The sequence below is a fragment of the Protobothrops mucrosquamatus genome, unplaced genomic scaffold (assembly GCF_001527695.2).
Source record: "Protobothrops mucrosquamatus isolate PMUCROS unplaced genomic scaffold, P.Mucros_1.0 scaffold1287, whole genome shotgun sequence".
NCBI classification, from domain to species: domain Eukaryota; kingdom Metazoa; phylum Chordata; class Lepidosauria; order Squamata; family Viperidae; genus Protobothrops; species Protobothrops mucrosquamatus.
Genome location: NW_015387491.1, coordinates 471,822 through 487,603, shown reverse-complemented (window position 1 = coordinate 487,603; position 15,782 = coordinate 471,822). Strand labels below are relative to the sequence as shown.

Below are 15,782 nucleotides of genomic sequence, written 5' to 3'. Positions count from 1 at the left end.
GCCTTACCATAGTTTTCCAATCCTAGATTATGCAAGAACTGTTTCTAATATGATAAACATGATGAAATTTAAAGCTATGTTCTATTAACATTTTATTAAAAAGGACTGCTAGAAAACACCTCCATTCTTGTTATCAGAAACACTTACTGGTTTTGAAGATCTTCAACTTCCTGAACAAAAGACACCTAACAGAAAAAATACACATATATGTATACAAAAGAGATGTGCAGAATAATGATAAAATGTTAAGTCCAAGGGGGGGAAATAAGATAGCAAGCCATAACAGTGCTAATATCAAATATTTACAGTTGTCTTTTGGAATACTTGACACTTCTGTAAAATGTTACTCTTGGGAATTTAATTAAATGCAGTCAGACTATTCTAGAAAAAGAGCATTTTTGCAGAACTAAAAATGTTGTGTTCTGGAAGACAAAAGAAACAATGGGCAATAATGAAAAGGTCTTGAAACAATATGTCCTTTGACTTCCAGAAATCAAACTAAGCTTTTTCTGAAACCAGCCAAGTGGTAGCCAGCCCCTCACCTCATGGCACTGAATTCCAAAACTGAATTACATGTTATCCTGATTCTTTCAGGATTCAGATTTATTGAGTGATCCCCATTTCCAGTATTTTGGGAAGGCAGAAATAGATTTTCCTTGCTAACTTTATCGATACCCTGCATAATCCTGTACACCTCAATCCCCCCCCCCCCCGTTACCTTCTTGTTAGATTAGAAAGCCTGCGATATCGCAACCTTTCCTCACTGGGAAGCTATTCTAGCCCTTGATTATCTTAACTGCCTTCTCTAGCTCTATTATATCCTTTCTGGGTTTGTGACCACCAGAACTGCACACAAAATTCCAGGTGCAGGTGCACCATTGATTTCTATAAGTGTATTACAATATTGGCATCTCTAAATTTAGAGTAGCTGTTTTCTTAAAATTCTTCTTTGATAACAACTCTAGCATTTCTGTGAATCTTCAGAAGCATCATTCGTAGAAATGCTAGGTCTATCTTTCAAATAAAAAAATACTTTATTATATTTCTCAGTTTTTCTAGGAGCTCAAGATAGCTTTCATGGAATCTCCATTTTATGCCGCAATAAAGATAGTGAGATAGGCTGGGCTGAGAAAAGTTGACTGACTTATAGTCAGTGATTTTTGAGCCCTCCCAGTCCAAGTTCAATTTTATAGTCACTACACCACCTTGATTGTGTCAGCCAATGATAACAATGATGTTAGGAGCTTGAGCTGATGAACTAAATTTGCACATGGCAAAAAATGATAAGTTCTCTAGAACTATCATTTCTTTACATGATGTTTTCACAACATTTACATGATGTAAATGTAGACAAGACATATTATCTTAGGAAATGCCTTCTTCCTATTGCATACATACTAATTAGCCTTTTCTAAGATAAACAGATTTTTTTCAAATCTAGACATCTTCTTAATATTAGTGGAGGCCATGTCCTTCTTTAAAATTCAGCAACGTACTCCGAATCAAATTGAATTATCAATTAAATACTGCAATCCTATGTGATTCATTGTTTTTAAGCCTCATGGCAAAAACTGAAATAAAACATTTTTTTTAACTGAGAGTTAGGAAAGAAGCACTTAGATGTGGAGGGAGGAACAATGCCAAGTAAAATACATCCAGCTGCTAACTCATAATGGCTTTACCTGAGTGTCCTTCTCAAGATGGGCCTTTCTGAGTTCTTCTTTCACAGCCTCTATTTCCTGTTCCAAAGCCTTTTCAATGACAAAACATACAAAATTGTACAATGGAGATGACACAAAATGAGAATGTTGCAAAAACAAATTTGACTAAAATGCAATGCAGGGGCAAATACACTCACAAGTTAATGCCACAAATAATGGAGCATCAATATCCAAATGATCCAATACTTACCCCAAGAGTTTTTTCCTTGGTTGAAACTTTAAGGACTTCAGCCTGAAGCAGTTCCTCCACAGATTTGATCTTTCCTTCTTTTTCACTAATTCTTTAGCAAGACATAAAATTGAAAATGCAGATATAAAATATATTTATTTTAGAAAATAAATTTTAAATATATAAATTCTTGTACAAGGCGAGTAATAGTTTAATAGGAAGTAGTTTGTAAATGCCAGCTGGTGGAAAACAAGCAATATTTCTACAACAGTAACTGGATTTAATAAGTGCAATAGCAAACAAAAATCTAGATATGGAAGAAAAATATTTATCCACTTAATTTCAAATAGTAACAAAATGCAAACATTAAGAGGATATTAAAATTGAAGTCATGCTGCTACTTACACCCTTTGCAGGTCTTCTACCAAGGATGCAAATGATACCTTTGGTGTGTGGGGGGGAGATGAAAATATATTAGCATTTAATAGGAAAGACTCAAAACACTGAATGATGCTTCAAAAGACAATAATGATTACCTGGCACAAATGATAGTAGTTTTTATTAATTATTAAATTAATAAATAAATTGTTTTATTGATCTACTAAGAGAAATTAATATTAGAATTACAACTGTATTTGTAGTATTGTAATTATAATTACAAATTAGAAAACAAATTAGCTCTATTATTTAATCAAATTAAACAATAGTATTTGGCTTCTACTGATAATTTAATCCTAAGCACAACTTGCAAGAACAGTTTAGCTCCCTAGATTCTTTGTGAAAAATATTGTGTATGTCACATTGTCACTCTAATGGCATCTCACTGGAATCCAGTTTTCCCTCCTCTGTGATTTTTGGAACATGGGTCCCTGGAAGCAGTATATTAAGAATGGTGGGCCTATATCCTACCACCAAACAATTTTATTTAATATAGCCTGGTGTCCAAGATGAACTTACATTCCAAGGGTAACCCTTAAGCATAGCTTAGCTTACAGTACAAATTCTCTGCCTGGTCACATTAACTAGTAACTGGAGTACTGTACCTTCCTCAAAATGTCAATATTTTAGAACTGCAGTAATGTATGTATCTCCTACATAAAAGATATAGTACAGATTCTAGCTGGCCTTTGGGTGTAAAAAACTCACAGGATATAGTAAAGCATGATGTGACAACAGATTTCAAATTAGAGTAGCAACATTATAATCCAAAATTTTCAAGTAAAATCCTCCAGACATACAAAAAATATTTTTATAAATCAAATATATAGATCAGGGGTCCCCAACCCCCATCCGTGGACCAGCACCGGGCCACAGCATGCCAGCAACCGGGCCGCACAAACAAGCAAAGCCCCATCGGTGGAATGCATGCAGCACACGAAACCATGCTCTTTCTGATCCGTGGAAAAATCTTTCTCCACAGAACCACAGAGGTTGGGGGCCTCTGATACAGACTACTCAATTGATAGTAACTTTGGGTAGTGTACAAGATAAGAACAATCAAAACAATGTAAAACAAAGGAAACTGGTATTCCCACAGGGGACTTACTTCCTAACCTAGCATCTGGGGGCAAAGCCAGATCTTCAAAGCTAATTTAAAAGAAAACATTGTCACGGCACCGCAATTCTCCAGTGCGATACTGTTATAATTGGCAGGATACTAATAGATGGAAAACGTTATAGTTATAATTACCAGCAATCAATTTGAAGATTTTTTAAAAAAATGTTCTGATAAGACATACCTGCTCAGTTTGTACTTTCTGAAGATTTTCAACTTCACTTTTCAGGGATAAGTTGTCTGTTCTCAATGTCTTTACAAACAAAACAGTTTCTATATTGAAGAGTTGCAATATTGCCACTTATCTTAAATAATAATAATTATTAATTAAATTATATGCTGCCCAGCTCCCAGTGACACTGGCCAGTTTATAAATTATTTAAAACATTAAAACTAGACATTAAAAACTACAAGAAACAATAAGAATAAAAATGGCAGGATGACAAGCAGACTGTGGGAAATAAAACAACTTGGATCAAAGTCATCTTCAGCAAAGGCCTAGATCAAGGATAGGCAACCTTGGCTGTTTTATGACTCATGGACTTCAACTCCCAGAATTCCTGTGCCAGCCATGCTGGCTCAGGAATTCTGGGAGTTGAAGTCCACGAGTCATAAAACAGCCAAGGTTGCCTACCCCTGGCCTAGATGAAGAGCCTTCAAGTCCCTTGGAAACATCAGTAGGGTGGGGGCCATCTTGGGGGAACCTCATTCCAGAGGACAGGCATTGCGACAGAAAAGATGTCCTTCTTCAGTCCCCATAGAGCAATAGTTCCCAACGTTTTCTATATCCTACACCCCTAGAACGCTTCTGATATATTCTCATACCCCTTACAAAAGTTCCAGATAACAGCAACGAATTATGCATATATACTATAATTTTGAAAACCAAGTTTTCGCACCCCCTGGAATATCGTCTTGCACCTCTGGTTGGGAACCCCTGCCATAGAGAGGGTTACTTAAACACACCAATCCTGCCAGACTGAATTGGCCAAGCAGATACAATGGAACATAGATAGTCCCTCAAAAATAACAATAAATTTAATATAAATTTAATTAAATGTGAACTTAAATGCAAATCCTCAGTACGGTTTTGACAACCTTTTATATTATTATTATTATTATTATTATTATTATTATTATTATTATTATTATTACTACTACTACTACTACTACTACTACTACTACTACTACTATTACTATTATTATTATTATTTATCATCATCATCGGAATAATATTTTAATATAGAAGAATGCTTTACAATTTTTCCCTGAACTCTGCAAGACATACCAACGCTTGGCACACATATCAAAGATTAAATGTGTGTACCACAAGGGATCATGAATGACACCTTCATATTTAGGCATTCCAGCTTGACAGTCTAAACTGCAACTCAATGACACAGTATCAAATGGCACACTGATGTCTTCAATACAAAAATCTCTGAAGACCTAATCCTATTCCAGCATAAAGAATAGTGACATGTCTTAATTCTCTTGGCAGAAAAGAGGGGATGGGAATAAAAGAAGAGATTAGTTATCTGTAAATGCAGTTCTTTGAGTAGTCATCTGTGGATACATATATGTGAGTTATGTGTCACACAGAAGTTCATTCCAAACCCTACAAAATCCTCCACATATACTATGCAATTTGGCATGGCTAGCTGAAGTAGTATGAAATCTTACACAAGCAAGCCATGTGACATTCATAAAGTCATTACCTTTAATTCGTCCTCCTTATTTGCCATTTCTATGAGCCCAGTTTCAAGGAGTTCTTCAACCGTCTTTATTTTGTCATCCTTATCTGTAATACTGAAGTGGAGAACATGTACATTAACAACTATTCAAAACTGGTTAAAATAATCAGGATGGTAACTATGCACATTTCCTCAAGGAGCGTTTACCACTGAATAGTCTTCAGAGAACCAGCTGTAACATAGCCTTAATTCCTCAGAATATTACTTCATCCAGAAAGCTCCTTCCCATCCTACTTTCTCAAGTTCTTTTGGTGACTCACAGTTAACTTTGTGAAGGTGGATGGAAGTAATGATGTTGCCTTTCTGATGTCTTTCCTTCTTTATTGTGGGGAGGGGAAGAGAATTGGATTTTATTTTCTTTTTTTCACCAATTATCTTAAGCCTATTTTAGATATACATGAGGCTATTTTTACATCTGAAAATAAGAAAAAAATTGTGCAGCTGGAATTTGAAAGCATTATCAGTATAATATTGGGAGGATGCAAACTAAAATTTCAGCAGCCACAATTTACCAATTTCTGCTTTGCACAGAAATGTCAAGGATGGAATTTCAGAACAATTCTATGTCAAGCCCTATATTTCAGAAATCTGTGGCAGACCCATTTAAACCTGGCTATAGAGATTTATACCAAGGTAAACTTGAAAAATGATTAGGAAGTCATTTACTTCCCCCATTCCTTACCTTCTTTCCAGTTGCTCCAACAATTCTTTGTTAGCCTAATAAGTAAGAATCAAAGCAATAAATGTTAGTCTACAACTTTCATCCTAAGATATTCAGCTGCTTGGAATCTAAATGTTTACGTTCACTTAAAGCCATGGCACAAAACCCACCCCAGATATTTCAATATCATTAGCTGAGCATTCAAATGAAGTCTGCCACTGATTTGTTAAGAAGAGGGGGCAGCGGAGGGAGGGAAAAGGGCAGTTTTTATGTGGTAATCTGAAAAACAAAGATAGTCTGTTTCTTTCACTTTTTCTTTTCTGGTGTTTGTCTAGAACCAAGCTAGTTGAGAGATGAAAGTGAAGTTCTTGGAGTTTGGCTGTTTGCTTGCACAATGTTCCACTACCAACTAGATAACATAAGAGTGCAGAAATTAGAGTCATCCATGCCACCAGTAACAGTGTGCAAATCTGCCTTTTCTCGTGTCTTCCTCAACTATACTCCTGCCCATATGCAAAACTGAGTTGCAAACTTTGTGGTACCTGACTTAGTTCTTCTGTCTCTATGATATAATAAGGCCATTGTGAGAGAATCTTTCCTTGGCACTGCTCTCTACACTATCTTGCCATCTTTCATGACTGCAATGCTAAATTTTATCAATCTTTTTTTTTTTTTAAACTCAAGACGTTAAAAATGAGCAGAGATCTACTCTGAGCCTTCTCTACCACCTCTTTGAGTACAATCCGTTTCTTATTGTAGTGATAATAATTATAGCAACAAAATAGATTAACTGAAATTACTGGTGTCCAAAAATTGTCATTCAATCCAGCGATAAGGCTGATCTAGGTATTCTTCAAGCCAGATACCTTTCTAATTCATCAAAGCAGATATTTAATTACTTAAAATTTATTTATTCAGCTGCCCATCTTACAAACGTGATTCTGAGTTGCTAGCAAGAATTAAAAATACAAAATACAATATACACACGTAATTAAAAAAAAATCCCACCCAACTAAAGTGGCTCCCCAAAACACCCTACATTAATAATGTGGGTTCAGTGACTCTCTTGGCTCCAAATATTTGAAAATGTTTCCTAATTTTCATTTCTGCAGAAATCTGAAAACAAAACGCAGACTGTTATATGGCTCTATATGAAGCCTCACAATACATTCTTCTTCCACGCACTTCTATAATTTTGTATTCAGACTATTACATGCTGAGAGAATATGGTTTTATGTTTCCTGTAATATGTATTTTAATTACATATTTTAAAAATCTTTTCTCCTTTTAGAATGTTTTTTTGAAACCTCTGTTTTCCATAATTATCTGCAAGACACCAGAGAATTTCAGTTATTAAATAAATAAGAAATAAAAATTAGAGTATGAGGGAAACAACAGCAAGTTTTCAGGTGTAGGGAAAGCCTTTCATATTCGCTAATATATTCCAGATTCAGTGTAGGGGGGGGGTTGCCTTTAGTAGCACCACTACTAGTTAATAAAGACCGTATTTCTCTTTCCCTTTTTACTAGTAGTAGTCTTTTACAATTTTGATAAAACAAATAATGAAAATTATTCCAAATAGTAGCAATTTGCTTCATAAATTGAAGTGGTCCCTAGTAAGTAGAATTCTATCGTAACATACAACATTATTTAATATTACATTTTTCTTGATGAAAGAAACTCAGAGGATTTTACAGCATATTTGGTGTGTACCAAGTATCCTATACTATTTATACAAAACCAACAATAACTAATTGCATGCCATCAAGTCAGTATTAACTCTTTGGCAAACAAAGTAGACAGATTTTCTCTAGGATGACCTATCCCCAACCTGACCCTGAGATCTTTCAGGAGGGAACCCATTCATTCCATAGTGATTGAAAAGCCTACATGTTCTGCATAAGAAGCAATCAATAAGCACCTAGATCTTTGGTCCATTTCAGTCTCAGTTATTTTCAGTCAACAATCAAATCATCACAGATCCTTTAACATGGGTGGGCACTGCAGATGTTCTGAACTACAACTCCAATATCCGTCCTCAGGTATGTTTGCATATCTACTGTATAATAGCAAAGTAGTTTATGGTTTAGCACTATAACTTAACTACAGTTAAGTTCAAGAAACTATAATAAAAATGCATAATACAATTATTGTGGAACAATTGTGGAATAAGATACAATGTGTATTGAAACAGAGCACTTTTTTTTACCGTGTATGAAGAGTATGAAGGGCTCCTATTTTTATTCCAGTAAGCAAGATCAAAGAATTTTCTGTAGACCTCAGATGGCAGTAAAAGGCAAGCTGCCAAGCAGTGGAGAGATGACAAGCATTATTGAAAAATAGTTTCAAAAGTGTGAGGTTAAATAAAAACAGGTGTAAATAAAAGTTTTAGAGAGGACACTCCTTCTTAGGAAAAATCCCACAGTTGAAAGAAAAGGAACAGGTACCTTTCATTCCTAGTAGAGAAAGGAATTTCATAATAAAGCTGATGTACCATTTTCCTACTTAAAGGAGGATATCCTTATCTGAAATTAGAATGATCCCCAAAAGGTTTGAATGACTCACTGAGCAAACTTACAAAGTACTACTTATTGTAAAGCTCTTCTCCTGAAAGAAATGTCAACTTTTATTTGTGAATTAAAAGAGCTGTACTCTTCTTTCTTTGTAAGGCACAATATACTTACCTCACAAAGCTCAACCTAGTCTGAGGATCATGTTGCTACCCTGCATATAACACCGAGGGGACATTAGTAGAGAAGATAGCCAAACTGCTAGCAAGATGTACTGAAGAGTCGATGAACCAAATAATATAACTGTAAGCTTCCATGTACTGGGCTAGTCACTGAACAAGTTGAAGGAGGCCTTGACATGGTTTATTGAGCAATGAAAGATGTGACTGATTATTCTAACACTATTGAGGTCTCCCTCATGAGTTTAGATCAGAATTGCAGAGCCCTAGCCTGATCACTTTGAGTTCCAAGAAGGCTATAATTTTTAATGAATCCGACAGCATCCAACAAGCTAAGCCTTGTGTCCCCTACACAAGTCTCCTAATCCCCAAAGGCTGGCATTGGCAAGTAGTATGGGTGAAAAAGAATACAACCTTTTCAAGGCCTTAGACATCCATGATATGAAAGACTTTCAAATGAGATCTCGGTGGAATAAAATGACTTGGTCCAGTTGCTTCTCCTCTCAATAAGGAAAATGATGCCTACTGTAGGGAGTACGAGTGAGTCCTGGCCCATGGAACTGAGCCTTAGAGATGATCTAGGACTGCTGAATTTCAACCATTTGGCATGCATCACTGACCTGATTAATTCCTGTAAGGGAGGAGGGCCAAGCCTGCCAGAATACTTCAGCTTTGTTTCCAGAAACGGCAGGCATTAAGCAGGGGCATCTGCCTCTTCTCCCAGTTGATGCAGAAGCCAAGGTATGATAAGCAACAGACTATCTTGCTCACTCTGTTAAAGAATGAGAATAGAGGAGAAGCCAATCTAAATAGCAGTAGGTTTGAATTCTGTCCTAAGAGAGACACTATACGTGCTACAAGGATCTTTATGTTGCCATACCAAATGGAAGAGCAGTGTATTGAGAATGATGGCCCAGTTCAAATCTCAGAAACCTCCAGAAGATGGGTAAATGAACATACAAACATGGTTCTTGGAAATAAAAGAAAGCTAGCCCAAAGAATGGAATTTCAGGTTGCCACATGGAACTTACTGCCAGTGGGAATGATTCTATGACTTTGATAGCAAATAGATGGTTGATGGCTTGAAGCATCAGTAGGTGCTTTCTGACATTTCAGGGAAGAACTTCATTAGCTATGTCACTGTACAAAACACTTAGGTGCCTGAATATTAGAACAGTAGCACTAGGCAAATAAGCAAAGTCTGCCCACCACCAGACCATTGGTGATCTTGATATGTGGTGTCCATTTATAAAGAATGACCCTTAGATTCCTGCTGCTTCAGCTGATAATCTGACTCATGCTAATGAATTCTAGATCCTTGTGTAACTTTGGTTTTGGATAGGAAATGAAGGGAAGTGACCTTAGGCTAAGCAAGTTGCTATCTACTCTTCTTGTAGAAACAGCTGGAAAGGTTTCCTTGTTGTCCTTGTTTTCAGCCAAGTTATCATCTAATGATTTTCAAAAGAGTTTTCACCAAAAATGATGAAAGTTAATAGCAACTTGGACTGATTATTTATTATTTGATTTATACCTTGTCTTTCTCCTTTGGAAAGCACTCGAGGCAGCTAATAAAGGTTAAAACAAAAACAGAATACAGAAATTTAACAAACTGATTCAGAAAACAATGAAATAAATAGCAAAATCATCTAATAAATTAAAATGCTATTACTGTGTGCCAAAAAGATGAATCTCTGAAAGAGGCAGCATCTTCAAGAGGCCTCTCTACTGATCTTAATAACTAGGCAGATTAATAACCAGAGGTTTAGTCTGCCTTGGTGACCCTGCTCAATACACCTGCAGAGGAAATATTTGCTGCAGGGTTTGAGGCTACAGGAAATACTTCAGCCACTCTTGGAACTAAAAGTAGACCATCCAGGAAATATGTGCTCACATACTTCCTTCTCCACTGGCTATGAGATTTCTGATGTCTTTGAAAGCTTTTTAAGATTGAAAAAGTGAAATCCCCAAAGGACTCTTCTTTCCTGGGCTTCAAGATACGTCTTCTTCTTATTATTATTCTGGGTGTCCTCAAAGATGGTTGTTGCCATGTGCGCTTGACTTTCTGGCCAATTTCTTTGGGGGGGGTCTCAATTCCCCTAAGAGATTGAAAATATATCACTCCCTTACATGGGGTGAGCACCACGATGTAAAAAAGATGTTGAGACTCTAGAAAGAGTACAGAGAAGAGCAACAAAGATGATTAGGGGACTGGAGGTTAAAGCATATAAGGAACGGCTGGTGGAATTGGGTATGTCTAGTTTAACGAAGAGAAGGACGAGGGGGGACATGATAGCAGTGTTCCAATATCTCAGGGGTTGCCACAAAGAAGAGGGAGTCAAGCTATTCTCCAAAGCGCCTGAAGGCAGGACAAGAAGCAACGGGTGGAAACTAAGCAAGGAGAGAAGCAACCTAGAACTAAGGAGAAACTTCCTGACAGTTAGAACAATTAACCAGTGGAACAACCTGCTTCCAAAAGCGGTGAATGCGCCAACACTGGAAGTTTTTAAGAAGAGACTGGACAGCCATTTGTCCGAAATGGTATAGGGTTACCTGCCTGAGGAGAGGGTTGGACTTGATGACCTCCAAGGTCCCTTCCAACTTTATTATTATTATTATTATTATTATTATTATTATTATTATTATTATTATTATTATTATTATTATTAGATCCTGGGACACTGCAACCGTCATAAATATGAGTCAGTTGCCAAATATCTGCATTTTGATCACAACTACCACCTCTTCATAATTGTTAAAAATACTTCGGGCAAGATGGAAGGAGACCTACTTGGAAAGGCCATCAGGTCATCTGAAGAAGTCATAGTTTGGAGGGTCAGTCCCTGAGAATGGTGCCCCCTACCACTGAAAACTCTCCTGATATGTCCAAGAAAAGTGATGGACATCCTGGGCTATCAGAAAAAGTAATAAGAAAGGAAGAAATAGAAAAAAATGAAGTTGAGTGATATAGGATAAAGGTTAGCTGGAAACTCTTGTAATGAGCTGCTTACTACAGCAGCCAAGGAAGTGGCTGGGAAGTTGTTGTATATTATTACAGGGCTACAAATTTCTTTGGCCTCCCATTGAAGCAAGAGAAGAAGCATCAAGGACACTCTCAGCCATAATAGGAATCAAAATTATATAACATGCAATAATGTTCATTTTTATTCTATCAGATAAAAGTTCTAAGAAATCAATCAGCAAAAGAAGTCAAAAGCAGCATGTGCTTCCATAAAAGGTCCCTTCAAATTAGATAGTGGTAGCATTCCTAGCTCTCATTGCTTTTAGATCAGGCCTTAGAAGAGAAGAGGCATGGGATAAAATAGCCTATTATGAGGAACATCAAAAAAAAAATATTATGACTCAACATGTCTGCCTCTATTCCAAGCCTCTTTGTGTCAAAACAAGTCTAAATCTTTCTCCCATTGAAAGGCAAAAGGTACATGCCTATCTCTGTCCATCTCCACCCATCACTGCCCTCTTGGCTACCCTGCACTCTGTCACTTTTGCTGCCCTCTGCTCCTACAGCCCTGCCATCCCCCAGCTGACCATCTTCTTCACCCCCAACTGCCGATGAGGCATGTCTGACCTTTCTGAAGGAGCTGTTGGCCACATGCAGCCTTCTTGTAAAGCAGCCTCGTGAGAAGGTCATGCACAATTTGAAGAAGGGCGTGCACAGCATCAGAAGGCAACTGAGACTGCTAAAGGCTCCAGGTCTCTACTTCAGCCTCAGTACTGTCAAGACCACCATTGCTGCTAAAGAGTGTCGCTGTACAGGATGGCCAAAAGAGCAGAGATGGGAGGGGGAGGGAACATAGGTAGGTGGGGGGAGTTCAAGAGGAATTCTCTAAATGTATATTGCACATTTTAGAAAAGTTTGAATTTTGAAGAACAGTTGTTTCAAATACTTTATTCAAAAATGAAAGATTATTCTGCATTAAAATGGGAAATACATTTACTTCTCCTTGAAGACTACTTTCAACAGTATCATATACCACTAAAGGCTCTTCAGCATCTAAAAATGCCGCCATGGGCTCTGTTGATAATAGGCAAGAAAAACTCAAATCTAATGTTTTAGCAAGGTCACTCAGCAAGTTCACTCTCAACTAAACATGCCTTGTTTAATCTCTCAACCCATCTACCAACCATGCATATAAAAACTAATGGTTGACAGCATGGAAAGTTATATTACACAAATAATCTTCTGGGAATGAATTAATGGTTCCATTTGAATGCTTTCCAATCCTATGTTTTTTTATTAGGATAAAGTGTTTAAAAGGAAGCATGAGTAAGATAATAAAGCATTTTACAAGCCTGACGCTGTTTATAAACACCTAGCCAACGTAAAACATTCATTGAACAACAACACACTTTCATATATATAGAAACAAAATGTGAAACAGACCCAGGTACCTATTCTGTTTTCCCATAATTGCTTTTGTAGCAACACTACAAGATCCTATACCATCATTCACCACATCAGAAGTTCATACTTCTGTTCATCTCATTCAGAAAATTGATAGCAGAAATAGCATTATGCAAAACCTATTTGGGGAACACTTTAGGTCCCTGCTAAACTCTCTTTATCTTAAGTTGGAGTTCTTTGTATAAAGGAATTACAAAAGTGATTCTATCAGAAGACCAGAGCTCTGCATGTCTCCGAAAAGTCAAAATTCCAGAGCCACAACCATAAAGGTAAATAAAACTGGCCCCTCCCGTGTGAGACCCAGAGCAGCCTTCCTCATAGCTGAACTAAACAAGCCTTCCTTCTCCTGGTTCAATCCTAGTATGCACTTTCATGCCAAACTAGGGAGAAGAGGAGGAGGAAGAGGGTGACAAGGTGGGTATCTCATCAACCTTGGTTATCTACAAGTTATTGTCTCTTTGGCCAGATACTAATTTCAGTGTCTCTTTTTTATACAAGTTTCCATTGAAGTGACAAGCCAGTGGTGGAAGAGAGAAAAATAAAAGTGGAGGAGAAAAACATAAATGAATGAATGAGGATTGGCATTGTGGGATTCCAAATTGTACCATCATTTCTTCTTTTGTACCCATATGTATTTGGGAGGTGTGGGCAGCTATCTGGAAGATCTGTTGCAAGTCTGCTAGGGACATAAGTGTCAATGCTGCTAACATTGGATGTTCCCGCTTTGACAACTGATGAAAATGCAACCATTTTCTCTATTACTTTAACATGCTTTTTCTTATTTTAGAAATTAGGTGCAGCAGAGAGGGGGGGGTGGAATGTAAGCTCAGCTAGCCATAACATAACCGCTGTGGTGGGAACCCAAGGACAAGCTGATAATGTTTTGGCGGCTGTGGAGCTGAGGAGAAAGCCCACGCTTTAAGCTAATAATTTGGGAATGTGATTTATGACAGTTTATTGGGGGTGGGAATTGCACTTTGTTACTTTGTATCAGGGGGAAGGGAATTTAATTTTTGGGTTCAACTATGTAGTGCCAATACTTTGTTTCCCGAATAAAAGATTCTTTAAGGAAAACAATGCCTCAAAGTTCTTTTGAAGGGGTTCATCTATCGGAACCATGACATTAAGGTCAATGAGAATGGAATGGGACAACTTGCCATGGCCAATTCACCGCGGCCTATTCACTGTGGCCAACTCGCTACGAGACAACTCCCCATGGGACAATTCAACAAATACAAAAGTTGAATTAATGTTGATGGAACCGTGGCCAATAATAATAAAATAAAGAAAGTCAATCCAGAAATACAAGAGTTATGTGGCCACCAATAATAAAAGTACTTGAATGAAACAATTAATACAGCATTGAATTGTCCCACAATGAATTGGCCGCAGCAAATGGCTGTGCCGAGTTGTCCCGGACCTCACTGACAAGTACTTGGTGTAACTGATTCATTAGAAAGGGAATACCAATAGCTTTTTACAGTGGATGAGGCTGTTGCTCAGCATGGCAAGCCTGGTATTGTACTGCCATATCCAGACCATGTAATGTCTTTCTATGTCAAAGTAAAACTTACTAAACATAAACTATTTATTTTGATTAAACAGAGAGTAAACATCCTAAATTATTATCTGCAGCAAAGTGTGCCATACCTGCTCAGAGAGGAGAGCCTGCAGTTTCTGAATTTCCAACTGAAAAGTTTTGTTTTGATCCTTTTGATCCTAGAATGTAATTGTCATATCATACTGTTAATCTGGAATTACAAACTTGGGGATGGTTCTTATCATTTTCTTTAAGAGGAATAGTATGAACAAATGAAGAAATGTTAAGTGATTCTTACTGGAACTGGTTTCTATTATCGTCTTGAAAAAAGTAAATTTGGGGGAAAGAAGCATCCAGAGACACAGCTCTTTTTATGTAATATCCTCCTATTTCATTCTCTAAACATGATTTAATTTATCCTTAATCTAATGATTTTAAGATTACGATTTTCAAAAATTCCAGGTGGAATGGTCATTGGCAAGTAATTTCAAAGTGGGATTTTTAAAGGACAAACAATGAACTGTTTGTAACTACAATTTAGCAGAAGTTAATTAACAAGATAGGATACTGCCAAAATGTGGGAAAAATGAAATAAATAATGAAAACAGAAAAGGGGCAAAATAAGATCCAAACTGCTTCACAAAGGGTAAGGACAGCCAACCTGGACTCTTCTAGATATTTCAATTCCCATAACCCCCAAACTTGGTTAATGGACAGGGTTTTGAGAAGTACAGAACATTTACTGTGTGACACATTCACATCTCATTTTGATAAAAAAACAGGAGATAAAAATACAAAATATGAAATATATTAGATTAAAGGCATCAGAATGCCTACTCCTGGTTCAGGAACAGGGAAGAAATAAAGAAAACTAATGCTGAAGAACAGACAGCATTTAACAACATTGCTACAATCATAAGCTTTTGGGCCATAGACAATAATCCAGACTGAGACCACATTTCAGAATGGACCCCTTAGGTATTTTGATGGACTATGTAATATTGTCCAAAATTGAGAGTCTTAGAGCCAATCGGTCCATAAATAATTTAATTTTGGCTTTCCTGTTTCATTGTTTCCTATTCCCACTGTCAAGGGGTTACTGTCTTTTGTTCCCCTGTAAGACAGCTTTGTGAAATGTAATACCTGAAGTTCCTCCTTTGCATCTGAAGCTTTGGAGTAATGTCCCTGCAGCTGCTCTTCCAGTGTTCTGATTTTGTCATCTTTGATCTGCACACTGAAGGGGAGAAAAAGATTAAAATAAGTTTCGCCC

General features: G+C 37.1%; 1 protein-coding gene across 1 annotated transcript in view; it reads right to left on the bottom strand.

Moving 5' to 3' along the window:
* The window catches only part of KTN1 (kinectin 1), an 86,598-nt gene that overhangs the window by 20,976 nt on the left and 49,840 nt on the right, over nucleotides 1-15,782 (bottom strand). The window contains exons 18-25 of the mRNA XM_015821254.1: nucleotides 14,623-14,691; nucleotides 5,882-5,916; nucleotides 5,164-5,254; nucleotides 3,630-3,698; nucleotides 2,296-2,333; nucleotides 1,912-2,002; nucleotides 1,683-1,751; nucleotides 148-185 (exon numbers count right to left, since the gene is read on the bottom strand). Of these exons, the coding sequence (XP_015676740.1) occupies nucleotides 148-185; nucleotides 1,683-1,751; nucleotides 1,912-2,002; nucleotides 2,296-2,333; nucleotides 3,630-3,698; nucleotides 5,164-5,254; nucleotides 5,882-5,916; nucleotides 14,623-14,691 (500 nt within the window). The remainder of the gene's footprint in view (nucleotides 1-147; nucleotides 186-1,682; nucleotides 1,752-1,911; nucleotides 2,003-2,295; nucleotides 2,334-3,629; nucleotides 3,699-5,163; nucleotides 5,255-5,881; nucleotides 5,917-14,622; nucleotides 14,692-15,782) is intronic.